General features: G+C 44.4%; 1 protein-coding gene across 1 annotated transcript in view; it reads left to right on the top strand.

Annotated features, from left to right (window-relative positions):
• Positions 1–17,428, top strand: part of RTF1 (RTF1 homolog, Paf1/RNA polymerase II complex component) — a gene marked incomplete at its 3' end in the record, with an annotated part of 142,978 nt that overhangs the window by 117,434 nt on the left and 8,116 nt on the right. Inside the window, exon 6 of the mRNA XM_089657824.1 lies at positions 11,703–11,814. Within this exon, the coding sequence (XP_089513950.1) occupies positions 11,703–11,814 (112 nt within the window). The remainder of the gene's footprint in view (positions 1–11,702; positions 11,815–17,428) is intronic.

A 17,428-nucleotide genomic window follows, 5' to 3' on the forward strand; every position in this document is an offset into this window, starting at 1 on the left:
GCCAGGGTTTTTTTTAATTTGGTGCCAGCTGTTTCTGCCAGCGCTCCTGCAGTGGCTCTGCTGCACTTGTTTGCCCCCCCCCCCCCAAATTGGTGCCTTGTGCAGCTGCCTCACTTCATTTTCAGTGGGGTTACTGCAGCGTTGTGCCCTGCCTGCCTCTTCTTTCTCGGTGGGATGTTGGGTTACTGTGGCCTATAAGTTCTTGGCATTGAGGTGTTCTCTCTCTGCTATTGCAGTTGCATTCTGATTTTGAGTACCCTTTCCTTTGATGGTATCACCCTCCCCTGCTATGTTTCTCTGCTTTTCGCCGGCCTGTCTGCCACACCAGCTGCCTCTTTTGATCCTAGAGCAGAATTTTCTGACACAATGCCAGATTTCAATGGCAGGCTTTAAGCAGCAGTGGTCAACACCATGCCCTTCGACTTCCCCTCCTGAATCGACCCTTGATTTTGCCCCCCCCCCTTTTTTTTCCTGCATAAAAGGGCTGTTGTGATGATCCTACATAGAGATGGGAAGACCTGGGGAAAAAGGTGTTTTTATTTTTTTTGTTTTTTTTTTTCTCCTGTGAAAACTGGAAAAATAAAAAGGTTTGGAATATGTTCTTTTACAATGATGCATATGTCTGACATGGTATTGAAAACTATATAACAGGACGACCTTATAGAAAGATATGAGTCTTTCTATTTAAATTACTGCAAGTTTCTCTCAGTTTAAGACGAGCAAATCCTGTAATACGTTTCAAGCAGGGCTCAACAAATCCCAGGCGCTAGGTTACCATGGCAACTAGAAATTGCATCCTCGAACCTGGGCTTTTGTCAGGCCAATTACTGTTGGCACTAGGCATTGGTGTAGCATCAGGGGTCACACTTGCAACCCCACTCATGCTCCAGGCGGCCACTGCATATCTAGTACAGTGATTCTGTACTGAACCTGCAGCCGCTCTGTGTAACAGATACGTCAGATCTCTACTGCTCTGACTGCCCCAGATAAAGACTTCTTCCTGTAAGTCTCCAATTAGCACTTTCTACTACTGCTCTGTAGGCAATCAAGGCTTCTTATGGAACTAGGTAGCATTGCTTCTGCTCTGCCGTCATTGGCGTGTACTCAAAGCCAATTTATTTGTCCTGGGACTTTAAATGAAGCACAACACACAACCAACGTATAACTAACTAGTCTACAACATTAACTTTTAATTCATTAACTTCTCATTTGCTTAGAAAAAGAGGATAAAATGGTAACAAGCTAATTTGTAATAATTCATATTAATCCATTTCATACACAATTTGTTATACAGTTGACCATATACAATCCAAATGTCAATACATAATCACATTAAAATTGCATCCAAAATCTCGACTCGTTTTGTGACATTACTTCTTTAGGAGTATATCCATGTAAAATATCTGCAAGGTAAAATATCAAGTATATAACAACCTAGTGGTATCTTGTAATATATAAAGTAGTTCCAATCTCAGTGGTGACCAGAGGGACTTTAATACTTCAAATCAGTTAAATATCATATGACCACATTTCCAAATGGTGATCGCCAGGGCAGTGTCAGCTGGGAGCTGTGGTAATACAACTTTGTGAGAACTTAAGGGGACAAGCCTGAAGCAGATTCAAACTGGGTTGGCAGTCATTGGTGTGTAGTACTCCTGGAAGCTGGTCAGGTTGGTTCACAATCTCAAGAATGTGGTGGTCAAGATTTTTTTTAACTAGTATCCATGTCAGTGGCATGGATACTAGGCTGTACTGTGGGTACAAACCTCATCATACACACGTGGTATCTTTGCAATCGTCAGGAGCAGGAGAAATTTTGGGTTGTTCTTTGGTGGTAGGTTATGGCAGTAGCCTTTTTACCTGTTTTCTTATCTTATTCCTGTCCCTGCTCTCAGTGGTCTGAAAAGAAAAGTCTTTCTACAATTATTTCATCTTTCTTTGTGGGAGTACGTGTGCATGTTTAGGGAGCAGGGATCCCGGAACGTGGGCTGTCTTCCTCCATGACAACGTTGTCCTTTTAGCTTTCTGTCTGTTAGGTGGAAGTGGTATTCATTCATTTTGTTAGTGTATTTTTGATTTTTGACTTTGTAATAAATTTTGTTCTTTTTTTCTAGCCACGGTTTGTCCTCATTGGAACCTCTTTGCCAGTGGATCTCTTTCCCTTGGTCTTTTTCTCCTTTTTACTATGGTAGTAGCAAGAAATATACAGCCAAATTAAAAAGAAACATTTTTACCATTTTGGCCCAGTTTTCCTTTGGTAATGGAAAAAAGAATCACAAATATCCATTACCATTTACCACCAAATGAAAGCCCAATTTGTCCTGAAAATAAACAAGGATTAATCCACCTGGATGAACAAACTGACATGTGAAGATGTACATATCACCACAGCTAAAGTTGCAAAATTCTACTTAGGCATTCAGATTTATTTTACCCTTAGGCATGAAGGAGTTAAGCTGGCTTTCTTGTGGGCCCTGCCCGCTATGACTGTGGCAGTGTTCCAGACCTTTTCTTTCAGGACCCAAAATAGTAGTTCTGTTCTTATAGAAGCCTTTGTCTAGTCAGTTATAGCCGTTACCTACAGCCTTGCACTACTGTTGGAATGGCTTGGTGAACCCACTTTGTCAAACCAACAGAACAAGTCTTCTCATCATCCACACACATGGAATACATCAGTCTTAAATGCAAGTCAGCTTCCCCATGGAAGAAACGCCTTGGGGTGATTTACTTAAGCTGGAGAGTGCAAAATCTGGTGCAGCTGTGATTGGTAGTCATTCGGCTTCTAACTTCAGCTTGTTAAATAAAGCTTTGACAAAAAAACTGGAAGCGTATTGGTTTCTTTGTAGAGATTCACCAAATTGTGCACTCTCCAGTTGTTAACCCCCTTGAGTGGATGCTCTTGAAGGAAAATGCCTGTTTGGTCCCTCCTTGGATAAGTACATTAAGGAGTCCAGAGGAAGTATAAGTACTCTTTTCCCAGACTCTTCGAGAAGGAGGCTTCGCCTCTACTAAGAAAACTTGTAAAATTTAGGGTTCCTCTCATCCCTCTGTCATCCAGTGCCAAGCCTAAGACTGGAACTTACATTTGTAAGAAGATATGGTCCTCAAAACCAGCCAAAACAGGTACCAAGGCCTCTTTCCAACAATGGGGTGCCACAGTTGTAAAGAGTAGAAAGATATCTTTTGGCCTTTATGTCCCAGGATATTTCCTATGTCAGAGTTGTTTACAAGGGCTACAAACTTGAGTTTCGAACTCCTCCATGTTTAATGGCAAACCTATCACAGTAGCAAGATTTGTTTGCTGTTGTCCAGCAGTTTTTCTCTCGTAGGGTAATTATCCCTGTACTTAGAAAAATATACTTTCAAGGTTTCTACTAAAACCTTTTAACAGTTCCCATACTGAAAGAGCGTCTGGCCCATTATGCATCTGAAAACACTTCTTGTTCCTATAGGTTCAAAAACTGTGTGGAAAATTATAGGTTGAACATCTTGGGGGATTTTTTGCCTTCAATAGACATCTGGAATGCTTACTTACACATTACCACCCTTCTGCCTCATCAACTCTATTTACGTTTTACAATGGGCGATTGAAATTAACAATTTTGCGCCCTTCCCTTTTGTCAGTCCACAGGCCATGGATTTTAACTGAGGTGCTTGCCCTACTTTTAGGTCTTTGTGATCAGGGGAATCATGTTGATAGGGGTACCTGGGGCGATCCTCTTGTTAAAGACCAGTCCTTCCTGTGTAAGCCAACACTGTTTCAAACAGGGCAGATTCTGTGAGCAGATTCCCTGCAGGGGGTGATAAAAACACAGCTCAGCTTTTCACCACTCCAAGCATTGTTGCCCAAGTCTACCCAATGAAACAGTAATTACTAAAATGTGATCTGTTTCAGTATATCAAACTGCAGGTAACTGGACTAGGGCAATGAACAGCCAATCTGATTCTGTTTTTTAGGGCAGTGTTTTAACAGAGCAATTGCAGCAGTTAATGTCTACTCTGCTCTTTTGTGTGGGTGCCCTAGGACATGGGATGGCAAAAATTCACAGAATGGCTCAAATTTCCATTCATATGTGCAGATTCTTGTGGCTCAAAACCTCGACAGCTGTATCTTGTCTGTAAAAAAGGGCCTGCCTTTTCAAAGCCTTTGTATTTTTGCGGGGGCCTTTGACTAATCACAGACCTCATTTGGATGGAAGGTTTTACTTCCACAGTGGAAGAATCCAAAACCCCTCTTAGAAGCTGCTACCTTTTTTGAACGCAGAGCACCTAACAGCCATATAAAGGCTTCAACTTCTTAAAAACTTAAGTTCAGCCTTTGCATTCAGTGCAAGACTAGGCTCTCAAAGCCCTCTTCCCAAGCAAGGAGCGCCCTCACTTCTAAGTGGGGTGACATTTTTTACAGTTTGCCTCTTTTGTGTCAATGTCCCAGACCTGTGGTTTCAGTAGTACAAAATAAAGTTTCAAACTCTGCCTCCTCACCGCTTTCTTCTCTCAAATCAACCAAAACCTTCCAAAGGTCAGTCTGATTTGCAGAATGCCCTGTACCATCTCTTGTCCCAGGGTAGAGTTGTTCCAGTACCCTTGTAAGGAGTCTATTAAAACCTGTTCACGGTACCAAAGTTCACCGAGGATTTTTGTCCTGTTCTGGACTTACAATCCATCAACAAAAATGCCTTCAAATTCCAAATGTTCACATGTAATCCACAAGATCAATTATTGACTTTCTCAGACGAGGGAAATACCTGATATCTGTAGACATCTAGTTATTTATCTGCTTATTCCTGTTTATAGCTCCCTACCATTGTTTTGTGCCTTGCAGTGGCAAAGTCATTTCTAGTTCGTATTTTGATCTCCTGCTCTTTAAGTATTTACTAATGTTTTAGTACATCTTCTTGCCCTTCTCAGAACTCCAGGTCACATGTTATTTAAACTTCCTTATCCTTAAGGATCTCCTTCCCATCTGTCTGCGAACACCCACAGAACAATCCAGATGTCTCCAGGCTTTCATTTGTTTATTTCTAAGAAGAAAAAAAAACTGCTCTTTGCTTAGAGTACTTGGGTCTGATCCTGGACACAGCCCAGGCAAAAGGTCTTTCTTCCAAAGAAGAAAATTCTCTCCCAGACATCCCACAAGGAGATTCTCCTTGAGTCCTTGGCTTCATGATACCATGCCTTGAGGTTGTACAATTTGTAGAGTTTAATTCAAGACGTCTCCAGTGCAACATCTTGTGAACCTGGAACCAGCATTCTCCTCCCCTTTTGACCTACCCATAATTCTATCCAGCCAAGCAAGGAATCCCCATAACTTGGTGGATATTCAACCCAGCCTTAAAGTGTTCTCAAACCCAGGACCCTGCGTTCACTCTATCTGGTCTTCCACAGTACACCCTACACGGAAATGCAATTATTTTACTACATATAAATTGCTAAGTACCTTTTTTCATCAGCAGTTAGAGCAGTCTTATGACTTCTATCGGTATCCAGTAGAGCATTGGTTAAAGCTTGGAGTAGGAGATTTCCTTCTGTTCTAGCAGGATGCGAACCCCTGACCTGTTTGGGCACTGCTGGTTGGCCCTGTGTTGATCACATGCACTCTCCCAAGAAAAGAAAAAAAAGCCTCTCTAGCAATGCACACCAACTGAGCATGTGCGGAGTGTCTCCACACGATAGGTCAGTAGACAAGAGGGGGGCACTGGAATAAGGGGAGGATTAGGGAAGACAGGATCAAACAGCATTTTAACACAATGGAAATTATTAACCCCTTTGGGTCCACAGTGAGTATATCAAGAATGCTTTACTGCATATACAGACTGATTTTACTGTTGTGGGTTTACATTAACATTAGGCAAGTCTTTCCTTCCTTAAAACTGGAAGGTGAGAACAGTCACTAGTCTTTCAGGCTGATGAAGAGGTTTCCAGGCCCTCACAGTCCAGGGTGCATTGTCAACTAAAGAAACCAAGCTCCTCATTATCGTCCTGGAGCTCCCAGCATAGACAAACACTCACTGCATAGCAATCTCTGCTGTCCACATCCCAGGACTGCTTCAGCTACCATCACCTGGATCAAGTGGTTTGGGCCCTTCACCCAGACATCTTCAATCTGTTATGTCAGGAAGTACTTGGAGGTAGACGTTTTTGGATCCAGATTCAACAATAAACTACCTGTTTATGGCTGTGGCCAAGGATCCTCTAGTGCTGGCTTTGGATGCCTTGGTAATTTACTGGTCTCCGTTCAGGCTAATTTATGCCTTTCCCCCAGGGCAAATTGTCTTATCTCTTCAAAAGATAGAGCAAGGGAGGAAGACGCTGATTCTCATTGCACCAAACTGTCCCAAAGGAGCCAGGTACTCAGACTTCTAGCAGATGACCCCTGTTCTCTTGCCTTGTGTGAACATTCTGTGCAAACAGGGATAACTCTGTACCTTGCTTTCTGTCCTTTCTACAATCAGGCCTTGAGCAGAATATGGCCTTTAAGCACTCTGGAAGGTCAAGGTCTGGCATTATCTGTTCATTTTTAAAGACCTCTGGCTTTGCACTTTTTGTTGAAGACTTTATCTAAGGTGTATCTTGCATCAAGCCCCTCTTACAGCACCCTGTGCTTCCTTGGGATCTCAGCTTTGTTTTCTCTGCTCAAACCCAGGACCCTGCGTTCACTCTATCTGGTCTTCCACAGTACACCCTACACGGAAATGCAATTATTTTACTACATATAAATTGCTAAGTACCTCTGCTCTGCAGAGAAAACAAACAGGGTTATTGCATTAGATGATCTCTCCTGCAGATTGACCTTTTTGAATGCTATCTCATCTTTTAGAGTTGTCTGAGTTTTGTGGCTCTCTTGCAAGGAGCTGTTCCTCATTCACAATGATATATGGGTAGTCTTACAACCAAGGCCATCCTTTCTTCCTAAGGTGGTATTCAACCTCAATGAGGAGATTGCCTGCCATCCTTATGCCCTGCTCCAAAACATCAAAAGTAATTATGTTTGCCTGGACTTGCAACCTTTAGAGTCTACCTCAAAGCAACAACTTCGATCAGAAAGAGATTCCCTAATTGCCCTGTCCTCAGGACCTCAAAGGAAAACACTGCTTCCAAGTCCACTCTCACTGAGTGGATAAGAAATGGTTCTTAAACTCTCAAGCACAAATGCACCCATTCCACCACAGCGGTGGATGTTTTCTGGGCTTTCTGACACCAGGCCTCTGTAGCCCAGCTTTTTATAGGTTCTAGCCAGTGGATGCCCAAAAGATTTCAGATGCTGTGTTCTTGCCGTTTTACTATGTAGTTGGGTTTTTCTGACTCTTGTTGCTGGGTCTGTTGGCACGGTTCTGCATGTTTAATTGTTGCCAACGCTTATTCATTGCTTGGGAATTTTCCAGAGTCTGAATACTTAGCCTGTGACCTGTACTGTACAATTAAGATAAAAGGAGTTTTGACTTGCCTGTAAATTTGATATAATGGAGTAGAGTACATAGGTGTCCACCCAGTGTCATTTAAATGGGCAAACATTAGATCTTCACACCTATGAATAAAGTTGATACCCTTGAATAACTTGCACAAGAAAAACTTGCCTGGGTTTCCTTGCATAAATTGCTTATTTCAAAATCCTAACAAATGTCAATAGGAACCAAGTTTGGGCTTTAATTAGGGCTATCCATAACCCGCTGCCTTCTTTTTGATCCCTGAAGCAATAAAGCAGCCCCAAACCATAACATTTGCACTACCAAGCTTTATAGTTATGAGTTTATTCTGTCTTTTTGATTATTGGCCACTGTGACGAACTAGGAGAGCAGAGAGCACACAGAAAGCAAATCACAAGAAGCCTGATGTGCGGGCATTCATTGGGGGACTTGATGTACAGGTAGTAGAACTAGTCCACAGAACAAACAGTAGGTACATGGTAGAGTGTTCCTCAGGACGGCAGTGTGGGACAACAAACAAGGGAGATGGTCCACAGGGCAGCCTGGAGACACCGCAAGGGAGAATATTCCCCAGGACGGTAATATGTGACAGCAAACAAGGAAGTTAGTCTACAAAGCAGTGATCCAGGCAGACGTGGGTTGAGTAAAGCACAGGGCAGGGATCCGAGGAGCAGGGGTATGGCACATCAAGGGTACAGGGCAGCAGTTGGATTCAGCAGGTCCAGAGTCTAGGACCTCAATCCAGGCACAATGAGGGACGAGCAGCTATAGATGCAGAACAGGTTCAGGGATTCACCAGTCAACAGTATCTGCATCTGAGGAAGTCCAGGCAGTGTGGCAGGGCCGCAGCATCTGAACCACACAGCCACTGCAGGAAAAGCAGAGAAGAGAGCAGAGTCCCATTGTCCATGAAGCTGTGTAGACAGTATGGAACTACAAGTTGCAGCAGTTTAAAGTGAAGTACAGCCCATAAATATCTGTCAGCAGTTCTGTGTATCTTCTAACTCCCTTTTTAGGAAGACATGCAGCCCTCAGCTCCTGTGTCCATCACAGGAGTAAACTCAGAAAAAAGGTCTGACCCTTTCTTCCAGCATAGGGTTATTATATTGTCCTTTGAATTCAGCCGAGCCTTAGGCACCCGTCCCTTTTTTTTTTTTCTCCTCTCCAGCTGCTGGACACTGTGCTGTCTTCTCTTCCTGTGGAGATCTCTTACCCCCTGCTGATACAGGAACTTAGATTAATTGAGACAAACTGACTGCTTTGCAGATTAATTTCAACAAAATACAAAAAAGATTTCGGTCGTCCTCTACAGAAACCATCTACGGCAGCGGTTCTCAACCTGGGGGTCGCGACCCCTTTGGGGGTCGAATGACCATTTCCCAGGGGTCGCCTAAGACCATCGGAAAACACATATTTCCGATGGTCTTAGGAACCGAGACACCGCTCCTGTCTCCGGCGATGTGTGGGCGGGATGATATGCTACCCCTGTCACCGCCTCCTCCCTGCTGATTGGCCACCGGAACTGTAGCTCAGGAGAGGCACACAGGCGGCCAATCACCGGCGAGAAGGTGGAGCTTGGAGAGGAGCAGCCGAGCGGCAGCGCGCGGAGATCGAAGAAGATCGAGGGAGCTGCAGGAACGAGTGAAGAGGAGAGCGGCCAGAGAAGGAAGACAGCTGACAGGTAAGTGCAAATGTTGCTGCTGCAGCCAGGTATGCAGGCTGTAGATGGGAGAGGGAGAGAGCGAGCCCAGGCTGGAGCAGGAGTCAGCAAGGTAAGTATCATTGGTGTCAGTGGGAGGGATAGTGCCCCATCATTTGTGTCACTAATACCAACGATGGGGCACTATTCCTCCCCCCACTGACGCCAACGATGGGGCACTATTCCTCCCCCCACTGACGCCAACGATGGGGCACTATTCCTCCCCCCACTGACGCCAACGATGGGGCACTATTCCTCCCCCCACTGACGCCAACGATGGGGCACTATTCCTCCCCCCACTGACGCCAACGATGGGGCACTATTCCTCCCCCCACTGACGCCAACGATGGGGCACTATTCCTCCCCCCACTGACGCCAACGATGGGGCACTATTCCTCCCCCCACTGACGCCAACGATGGGGCACTATTCCTCCCCCCACTGACGCCAACGATGGGGCACTATTCCTCCCCCCACTGACGCCAACGATGGGGCACTATTCCTCCCCCCACTGACGCCAACGATGGGGCACTATTCCTCCCCCCACTGACGCCAACGATGGGGCACTATTCCTCCCCCCACTGACGCCAACGATGGGGCACTATTCCTCCCCCCACTGACGCCAACGATGGGGCACTATTCCTCCCCCCACTGACGCCAACGATGGGGCACTATTCCTCCCCCCACTGACGCCAACGATGGGGCACTATTCCTCCCCCCACTGACGCCAACGATGGGGCACTATTCCTCCCCCCACTGACGCCAACGATGGGGCACTATTCCTCCCCCCACTGACGCCAACGATGGGGCACTATTCCTCCCCCCACTGACGCCAACGATGGGGCACTATTCCTCCCCCCACTGACGCCAACGATGGGGCACTATTCCTCCCCCCACTGACGCCAACGATGGGGCACTATTCCTCCCCCCACTGACGCCAACGATGGGGCACTATTCCTCCCCCCACTGACGCCAACGATGGGGCACTATTCCTCCCCCCACTGACGCCAACGATGGGGCACTATTCCTCCCCCCACTGACGCCAACGATGGGGCACTATTCCTCCCCCCACTGACGCCAACGATGGGGCACTATTCCTCCCCCCACTGACGCCAACGATGGGGCACTATTCCTCCCCCCACTGACGCCAACGATGGGGCACTATTCCTCCCCCCACTGACGCCAACGATGGGGCACTATTCCTCCCCCCACTGACGCCAACGATGGGGCACTATTCCTCCCCCCACTGACGCCAACGATGGGGCACTATTCCTCCCCCCACTGACGCCAACGATGGGGCACTATTCCTCCCCCCACTGACGCCAACGATGGGGCACTATTCCTCCCCCCACTGACGCCAACGATGGGGCACTATTCCTCCCCCCACTGACGCCAACGATGGGGCACTATTCCTCCCCCCACTGACGCCAACGATGGGGCACTATTCCTCCCCCCACTGACGCCAACGATGGGGCACTATTCCTCCCCCCACTGACGCCAACGACGGGGCACTATTCCTCCCCCCTCTGACGCCAGCGACGGGGCACTATTCCTCCCCCCTCTGACGCCTTACAGTTATGAAGTAGCAACGAAAATAATTTTATGGTTGGGGGTCACCACAACATAAGGAACTGTATTAAGGGGTCGCGGCATTAGAAAGGTTGAGAACCACTGATCTACGGTTACTATGACCAAGCAAAGTTTTTTTCTTTGGTTCATTGTACCTTGTTCCAGAAGGCCTAGTCTTTTGCCTGTATGCTTAATGGCAAACTGTAATCATGTTCTGTTCTTTTTGTACAACTAAGTCTTTTTCTCACATTTCTCATGTAGCTTTAATTGGTGCAATTTCTTTAAGTTTGTAGATACTTCCACTTATCCCCAATTGTTGAAAGTTAACCATTTATAAAATTTTGGGGGTTTTGAAGACTTTTTTAGCATCAGTCAGCTTTTGGGTTTAATTTTCCTGGCTAGCCAGTCCTGGCCGAATTTTTTATTTTTTTTTATTTATTTATTTTTTTTACATCTATGGCACATTTAAAAAATTTTCATTAAGCGGAATGATTGATTTCAAATGATTTGGCAATCTTAATAAGCCCTTTGAGCTCATTTGATCTTGGCATGACGACGCCATGCATTTTAATGATAGAGACCACCAGACCCTTGATGTCTGGGGTTAAAATAGGATATGCTCCACCTACAACACTCCTTTAGGAAGTTTGTTCTGCTCAATGACATCCTATTTGGAACACATTTCTGATTACATATATTTGAAGGGCTGTTAAATTTAGCTAATTTTTCCATATAAGAAATCTGCATGTTTCTTAATTTATATTATGAAAATGTATGTACTGTGTTACCATGTCAGTTTTGTGTTATTTGCTCAAGTTTATCACCTTTTGAAGCACTATTTGAATCAAGATCATATGTAATGATTTGAGGTTTCCAAATATGTTAGTCAACAATTTTTGTGGTATGTATTTAATTCTATCCATTACTAGAACACCATTTTGGAAAGTTGTGTGAACATGAACAAACTTGGGAAAAGTGTGCTCACATTTTCTGCTTTTATTTATTTTCTTAGGTCACATCGCATAACAAAGAGAGACGGTCGAAGAGGGATGAAAAATTAGACAAGAAATCCCAGGCAATGGAGGAGTTACGAGCAGAGAGAGAGAAGAGGAAGAACAAGACTGGTATAGTAAAAGTGTTTATATATATATATATATATATATATATATATATATATATATATATATATATATATATATATATATATATATATATACATATACCCTTACAATATCTGTGGGAGTTCCCCCCCCCCCCCCCATTATTTGGATTTAGAGCACCGGGCTCCAAACTGTGGCCCGCATGTCAGATGCAGCTTTTTAGCTTGCATTTATCCAGCCCTTTGGGCACTATTCCTCCTGATACAAGGCACTGTTGCTCCTACTGACATCAATGATAAGGCACCATTCTTGCCCCTGACACCAACAGTGGGTCATAATTCCCACTGACACCCAGGAACATTATTCTTCCCACTGATCTAAAAGATAAAATGCTAATCCTCCCACTGATACAAACAATAGGGCGTGATTCCCTCCACTGACTCCATTGACTAGGAACTATTCCATGCCTAATTCCAATTATGTGTTTGTTTTTTACACTCCTTTACTCCCACTGATTCTGGGGCTTTTTTCAGTCCCAATGGTGTCAGTCAGTCCTGCCCTGCTATAGTCTGAAGGACCGTAAACTGGCTCTTCGTTTAGAAAGTTTGGAGACCCAAAACTTAGATATGTGATCTAAGCATATATCTTGACTTTTTCATCTTCATGGGCATCTCTCCAACAGTTATTGGAAAATCCTATTTATGATGGGCCTTAGGAATACGTATTCAGTGTTACCTCAGTGAGGTTTAAAAAAAAAAAAAAAAAAAAAATTGCTGCTTCTTGACCCATTGTTTTGTTGTTGGGTTGTCAGGTTTTTCCTGCTCAAAAACTTGAACAATTATCTATTAAATTGTTCTCATCTTACCTGAACTAATTTAGGACCTTTTTATGTGTGGTGATACTGCTCTGTGACTCAGGCCCTTTTTGTTAAATTCATTTCTGCATATTTTGAATATCTAGTTGTTCTCTGAGAAGTTGGTTGCTCCTTTATGTTCGTCAGTTCAGTTAAACGTGAAGCCTTATGGCTCTGTAAGAAATACTTTAATCTTGGCTGCAGGATAGTGTTCATGACTTCAACCAATTGCTTTCCATTATCTGTAGAATTAATGTCTCATATTACAGTGCCCTTTGCCGAGAGTATGTTACTCGATGTTCCTGTTCACCGCTGGTGACATGCTTTAAAATTTGTTTTAAAAACTGGAAAACATTTTAAAGTAAATTAAATTGTTCCTGGGATAATACATAGGATAATACATAGGTTTTCATTGCAAACCTTTCCTTCCAAAAATGGTATTTGGCTTTCATGGTGTTTTTGAGTAGATCCATTCTTTTGGGAGACTGATCAAAACAGGCCAGGGGTTCTCACATCAGTCTCATTAAGGACTGGTTCGCAGCATGTGTAGTGTTAATGAACACACGTTTAACTTGTGTTGCATTAAGCAGCTTATAAACTTTTAAGTGGCTGGCAATGTGCCATGATGTATTTATACCATATATACAACAGTTTTTTTTTCTTTTATATCATAACACACCAAAATGCACAGATCATTTCAATTTGTGCATTGTGTAACCTATTGCACTGGGTTTAATGCATTTTCGAGCATTGCTGTAAAAACGTGTTACTGCAGTGCACTGATGTAAATGTGTCCTTTTTTTCCCTTGCTTTGTGCTTATTCTGGGTCACTGGCAATATATTGCAACCAGAGGAGACCTGGTAACTAAAAGTTTGAAATAAAGATGCACATAATAGGACTTTATGTTGGTGATGTAATAATTATACTGTCACAATATAGCTTATATCCTTATACAAAGTTAATGAAATTAAATCGGCTGTGTTACCAATAGCTATCCCTCCCGATTTACATGCTGGGATTTCACAGATTTTTTCCTTTTCCCTGGGCACCATCCTCTCAAACTACATACCTAGGAATAAAGTGAACAACCCCTTATTCTGTGATCCTGAAAGTCAACTTCTCGGCTTTTAGTCAAAATTGGAGATCTATGCAAAGACCTTTCTCAAACTGCAGTATTCTGGGTAGGCTGTGTTGCAACCACAAAGATGTTTCTTCTCCTACATATTGTTTTTTTCTTTCAGGCTATCCCCATACCTTTATTGACATCTTCTATTAGAAAGCTGCAACCACTTCTAGACAGTTGTATCTGGCAACGAAAACTAGTTAAGAGTCACAAATTTTCACTTTATGTATCCAATTTGTGATGTAGATACTGTATGGGAACACCAGATTTGAAATCATATCACAGAGCAGTTATCTTGTCACAAGCACAACATTGGTGGCCACCTATAAAGGAAAAATGTTAGCTTCAAATAGAACAATACATATTTTCTATAAATTTGAAGTCAGTGACACAAAGTATCCAGATGTTGCTTGGATCTAGTGAACATGACCTTTCACAGTAAGAGCTGTAAAAATGTTGAATAGATTCCCTCAAGAGCTGGTTCTGGCCAGCTCAGTAGATTGCTTTAAAAAAGACCTTGATGCTTTCCTAAATGTACACAATATACCTGGATACTAACATTTATAGGTAAAGTTGACTCAGGGAATATCTGATTGCATCTTGCGGTATCAGGAAGGAATATTCTTTTCTCTTGTTGGAGCAAATTGAATCATGATTTGCTGGAGTTTTGTCTTCTTTTGGATCAACTGTGGGTGTAGGGTTGTGTATATAGGATTACCTATATATCAGCAGCTATTCCAGAGCTGAGCTCCTAGTCTACAGTGGGTGTTCATCTCATCTTACACCTATATTCCAACAAAACATTGAAATCTTTTTCTGACCTCACATCTACATATTACATCGTCCCCAGGCCTAGACTATAAAGACCTGTGTCTCCATTCATTGGTCCTTTTCTACGTGGCATATCCTAGATCTACAGTCTTCTTTTGCAGCAGTCCTTGCCAAGTAAACCTCCAGCTTTATTACGATAGAAGGAAGATTTAGATACTGTTTTCTTTCCAACAATGGCTGTTCAAAGCTGTAAGAAAGCATCTAGATGCATTACCTGTTGGGAATCAAACCAAAAATTAAGATATAGGTTGGTACCTTACACCAAAACTGGAAGCACAGCTACCTACTCAAATTTCCTCAACATAAGGAAAGAAACAGGAGGTGCCCATCTAAGTGCAGTAATTAAAACCGTGTTTAATGGTAAAGGATAATCGCTCACAAGAGTAATAAAAGAAAAAAACAAGCTCATCTGTGTGTGAGAGGGTATGATCGTTCCTCAACATCCAGCAGGCACCACCGGTGGCATTGGGGATTTATGCTTGGCTGATGGAGATGTGTGAAGGCACAATGGAGGTTTGTCCTGTAGAGTCATGGTGCTGTGAAGCCGAACCATCGGCATCTGTACAGGAAGAGACGTACAACAAGCTTGAAGCGCACCGATGGAAGTGCCGTCACCGGGACAGACGGAGGGTCAATTCGATCTGGAGGCACAGACATGGGACAAGCTGGCTACGTGTTCCAAACATCTAGCTCCTTCAATTGGCCTATTTTGTTTTTTTTATTACTCTTGTGAGTTTTTTTGTGCTTCTACCATTAAACACAGTTTTAATTACTGCACTTAGATGGGCGCCTCCTTTTTTTTCTTTCCTTTTTGTTCTTGCATACAGAGTTGGCTTTGTTCCTAGGATGGCTGCTGCTAATTTGCGCTAATCGTTGGGCAGATTGCCTGAGAAACTTCCAAAAAGACTTTTCTGTTTGTTTATGGACTTTATTCTACCACAGTATTTTCCATCATAGCTATTCCTTGTATCACTCTATATACATTGTTTACCTCATCTTTGCGCGCCAGAATTACCTTCTTAAACGTCTTCAACGTGTTGGAGACTTTGTGATCATGCAGGCTCATTATTTTATATATGGAGGAGTATGTCTGCATTTTATTGCAGTTCACTGCACCACCCCTCCTTTTAAAATTATCAAGAGGAACAGAGTTGGTTTCTGCAAAACAATAAAAAAAGTTATTTATTGGAGTAAGTTAAACTCAACCATTTGGGCCAAATTAGTGTGAAAACCTATACTGCTATATGCTTGGCATTGCAGTCATTGAATATCTGGTGATATAACAACGGTATGTAATGTAGCGCAAGGATTGTGATGTTTAGCAAGACACAGTAACTACTGTATTTTGCGCTCCATAAGGCGCACTTTTTTCCCAAAAAAAAGGGAGGAAAATGTCAGTGCGTCTTATGGAGCGAATATGGAGTGGCTGGTCCGGTATTCCCACCGGCGCCGCCGTGTCAGAATACCGGGCTGGCCGCTTGTCTCTTCTCTGCAGCAGGACCTTACCTGTTCCTCGGTCCTGTGCTGCGAAGGCTTCCCACGTCAGCATCTTTAGTGTGGGCTCTCGGCTGTGACAGCTGGGTGCCCAATGCGCATGTGCGAGAAGCGCTACGCTTTGTGAATAGTACGCCATCTTCAGGGACACGACAGGTCCCAGAAGACGCTGGACCAATCACAAAGCGCAGCGCTTCTTGCGCATGCGCAGTGGGAACCCGGCTGTCAGCCCGGTGCCCACACTGAAGGGAGGACAACTCCGCGGAAGTGGGAGCGGGTACCTGTCAAATTCAGGTACCCGCTCCCCCTCCCTCTTCAAAGGTCCGCATTCTCTTAGTCATCCCCTGTACTGTCTGCAGTCTCTGGTCATCTCCTGTACTGTCTGCAGTCCCTGGTCATCTCCTGTACTGTCTGCAGTCTCTGGTCATCTCCTGTACTGTCTGCAGTCCCTGGTCATCTCCTGTACTGTCTGCAGTCCCTGGTCATCTCCTGTACTGTCTGCAGTCTCTGGTCATCTCCTGTACTGTCTGCCGTCTCTGGTCATCTCCTGTACTGTCTGCCGTCTCTGGTCATCTCCTGTACTGTCTGCCGTCTCTGGTCATCTCCTGTACTGTCTGCCGTCTCTGGTCATCTCCTGTACTGTCTGCCGTCTCTGGTCATCTCCTGTACTGTCTGCCGTCTCTGGTCATCTCCTGTACTGTCTGCCGTCTCTGGTCATCTCCTGTACTGTCTGCCGTCTCTGGTCATCTCCTGTACTGTCTGCCGTCTCTGGTCATCTCCTGTACTGTCTGCCGTCTCTGGTCATCTCCTGTACTGTCTGCCGTCTCTGGTCATCTCCTGTACTGTCTGCCGTCTCTGGTCATCTCCTGTACTGTCTGCCGTCTCTGGTCATCTCCTGTACTGTCTGCCGTCTCTGGTCATCTCCTGTACTGTCTGCCGTCTCTGGTCATCTCCTGTACTGTCTGCCGTCTCTGGTCATCTCCTGTACTGTCTGCAGTCTCTGGTCCTCTTCTGTACTGTCTGCAGTCTCTGGGTCATCCCCTGTACTGTCTGCAGTCTTTTGGTCATCCCCTGTACTGTGTCCGCAGTCTCTTGGTCATCCCCTGTACTGTGTCCGCAGTCTCTTGGTCATCCCCTGTACTGTGTCCGCAGTCTCTTGGTCATCCCCTGTACTGTGTCCGCAGTCTCTTGGTCATCCCCTGTACTGTGTCCGCAGTCTCGTGGTCATTCCCTGTACTGTGTCCGCAGTCTCGTGGTCATTCCCTGTACTGTGTCCGCAGTCTCGTGGTCATTCCCTGTACTGTGTCCGCAGTCTCGTGGTCATTCCCTGTACTGT

The sequence above is a fragment of the Staurois parvus genome, unplaced genomic scaffold (assembly GCF_062004578.1).
Source record: "Staurois parvus isolate SC_StPar_1 unplaced genomic scaffold, SC_StPar_1.0 ptg001032l, whole genome shotgun sequence".
NCBI classification, from domain to species: Eukaryota; Metazoa; Chordata; class Amphibia; order Anura; family Ranidae; genus Staurois; species Staurois parvus.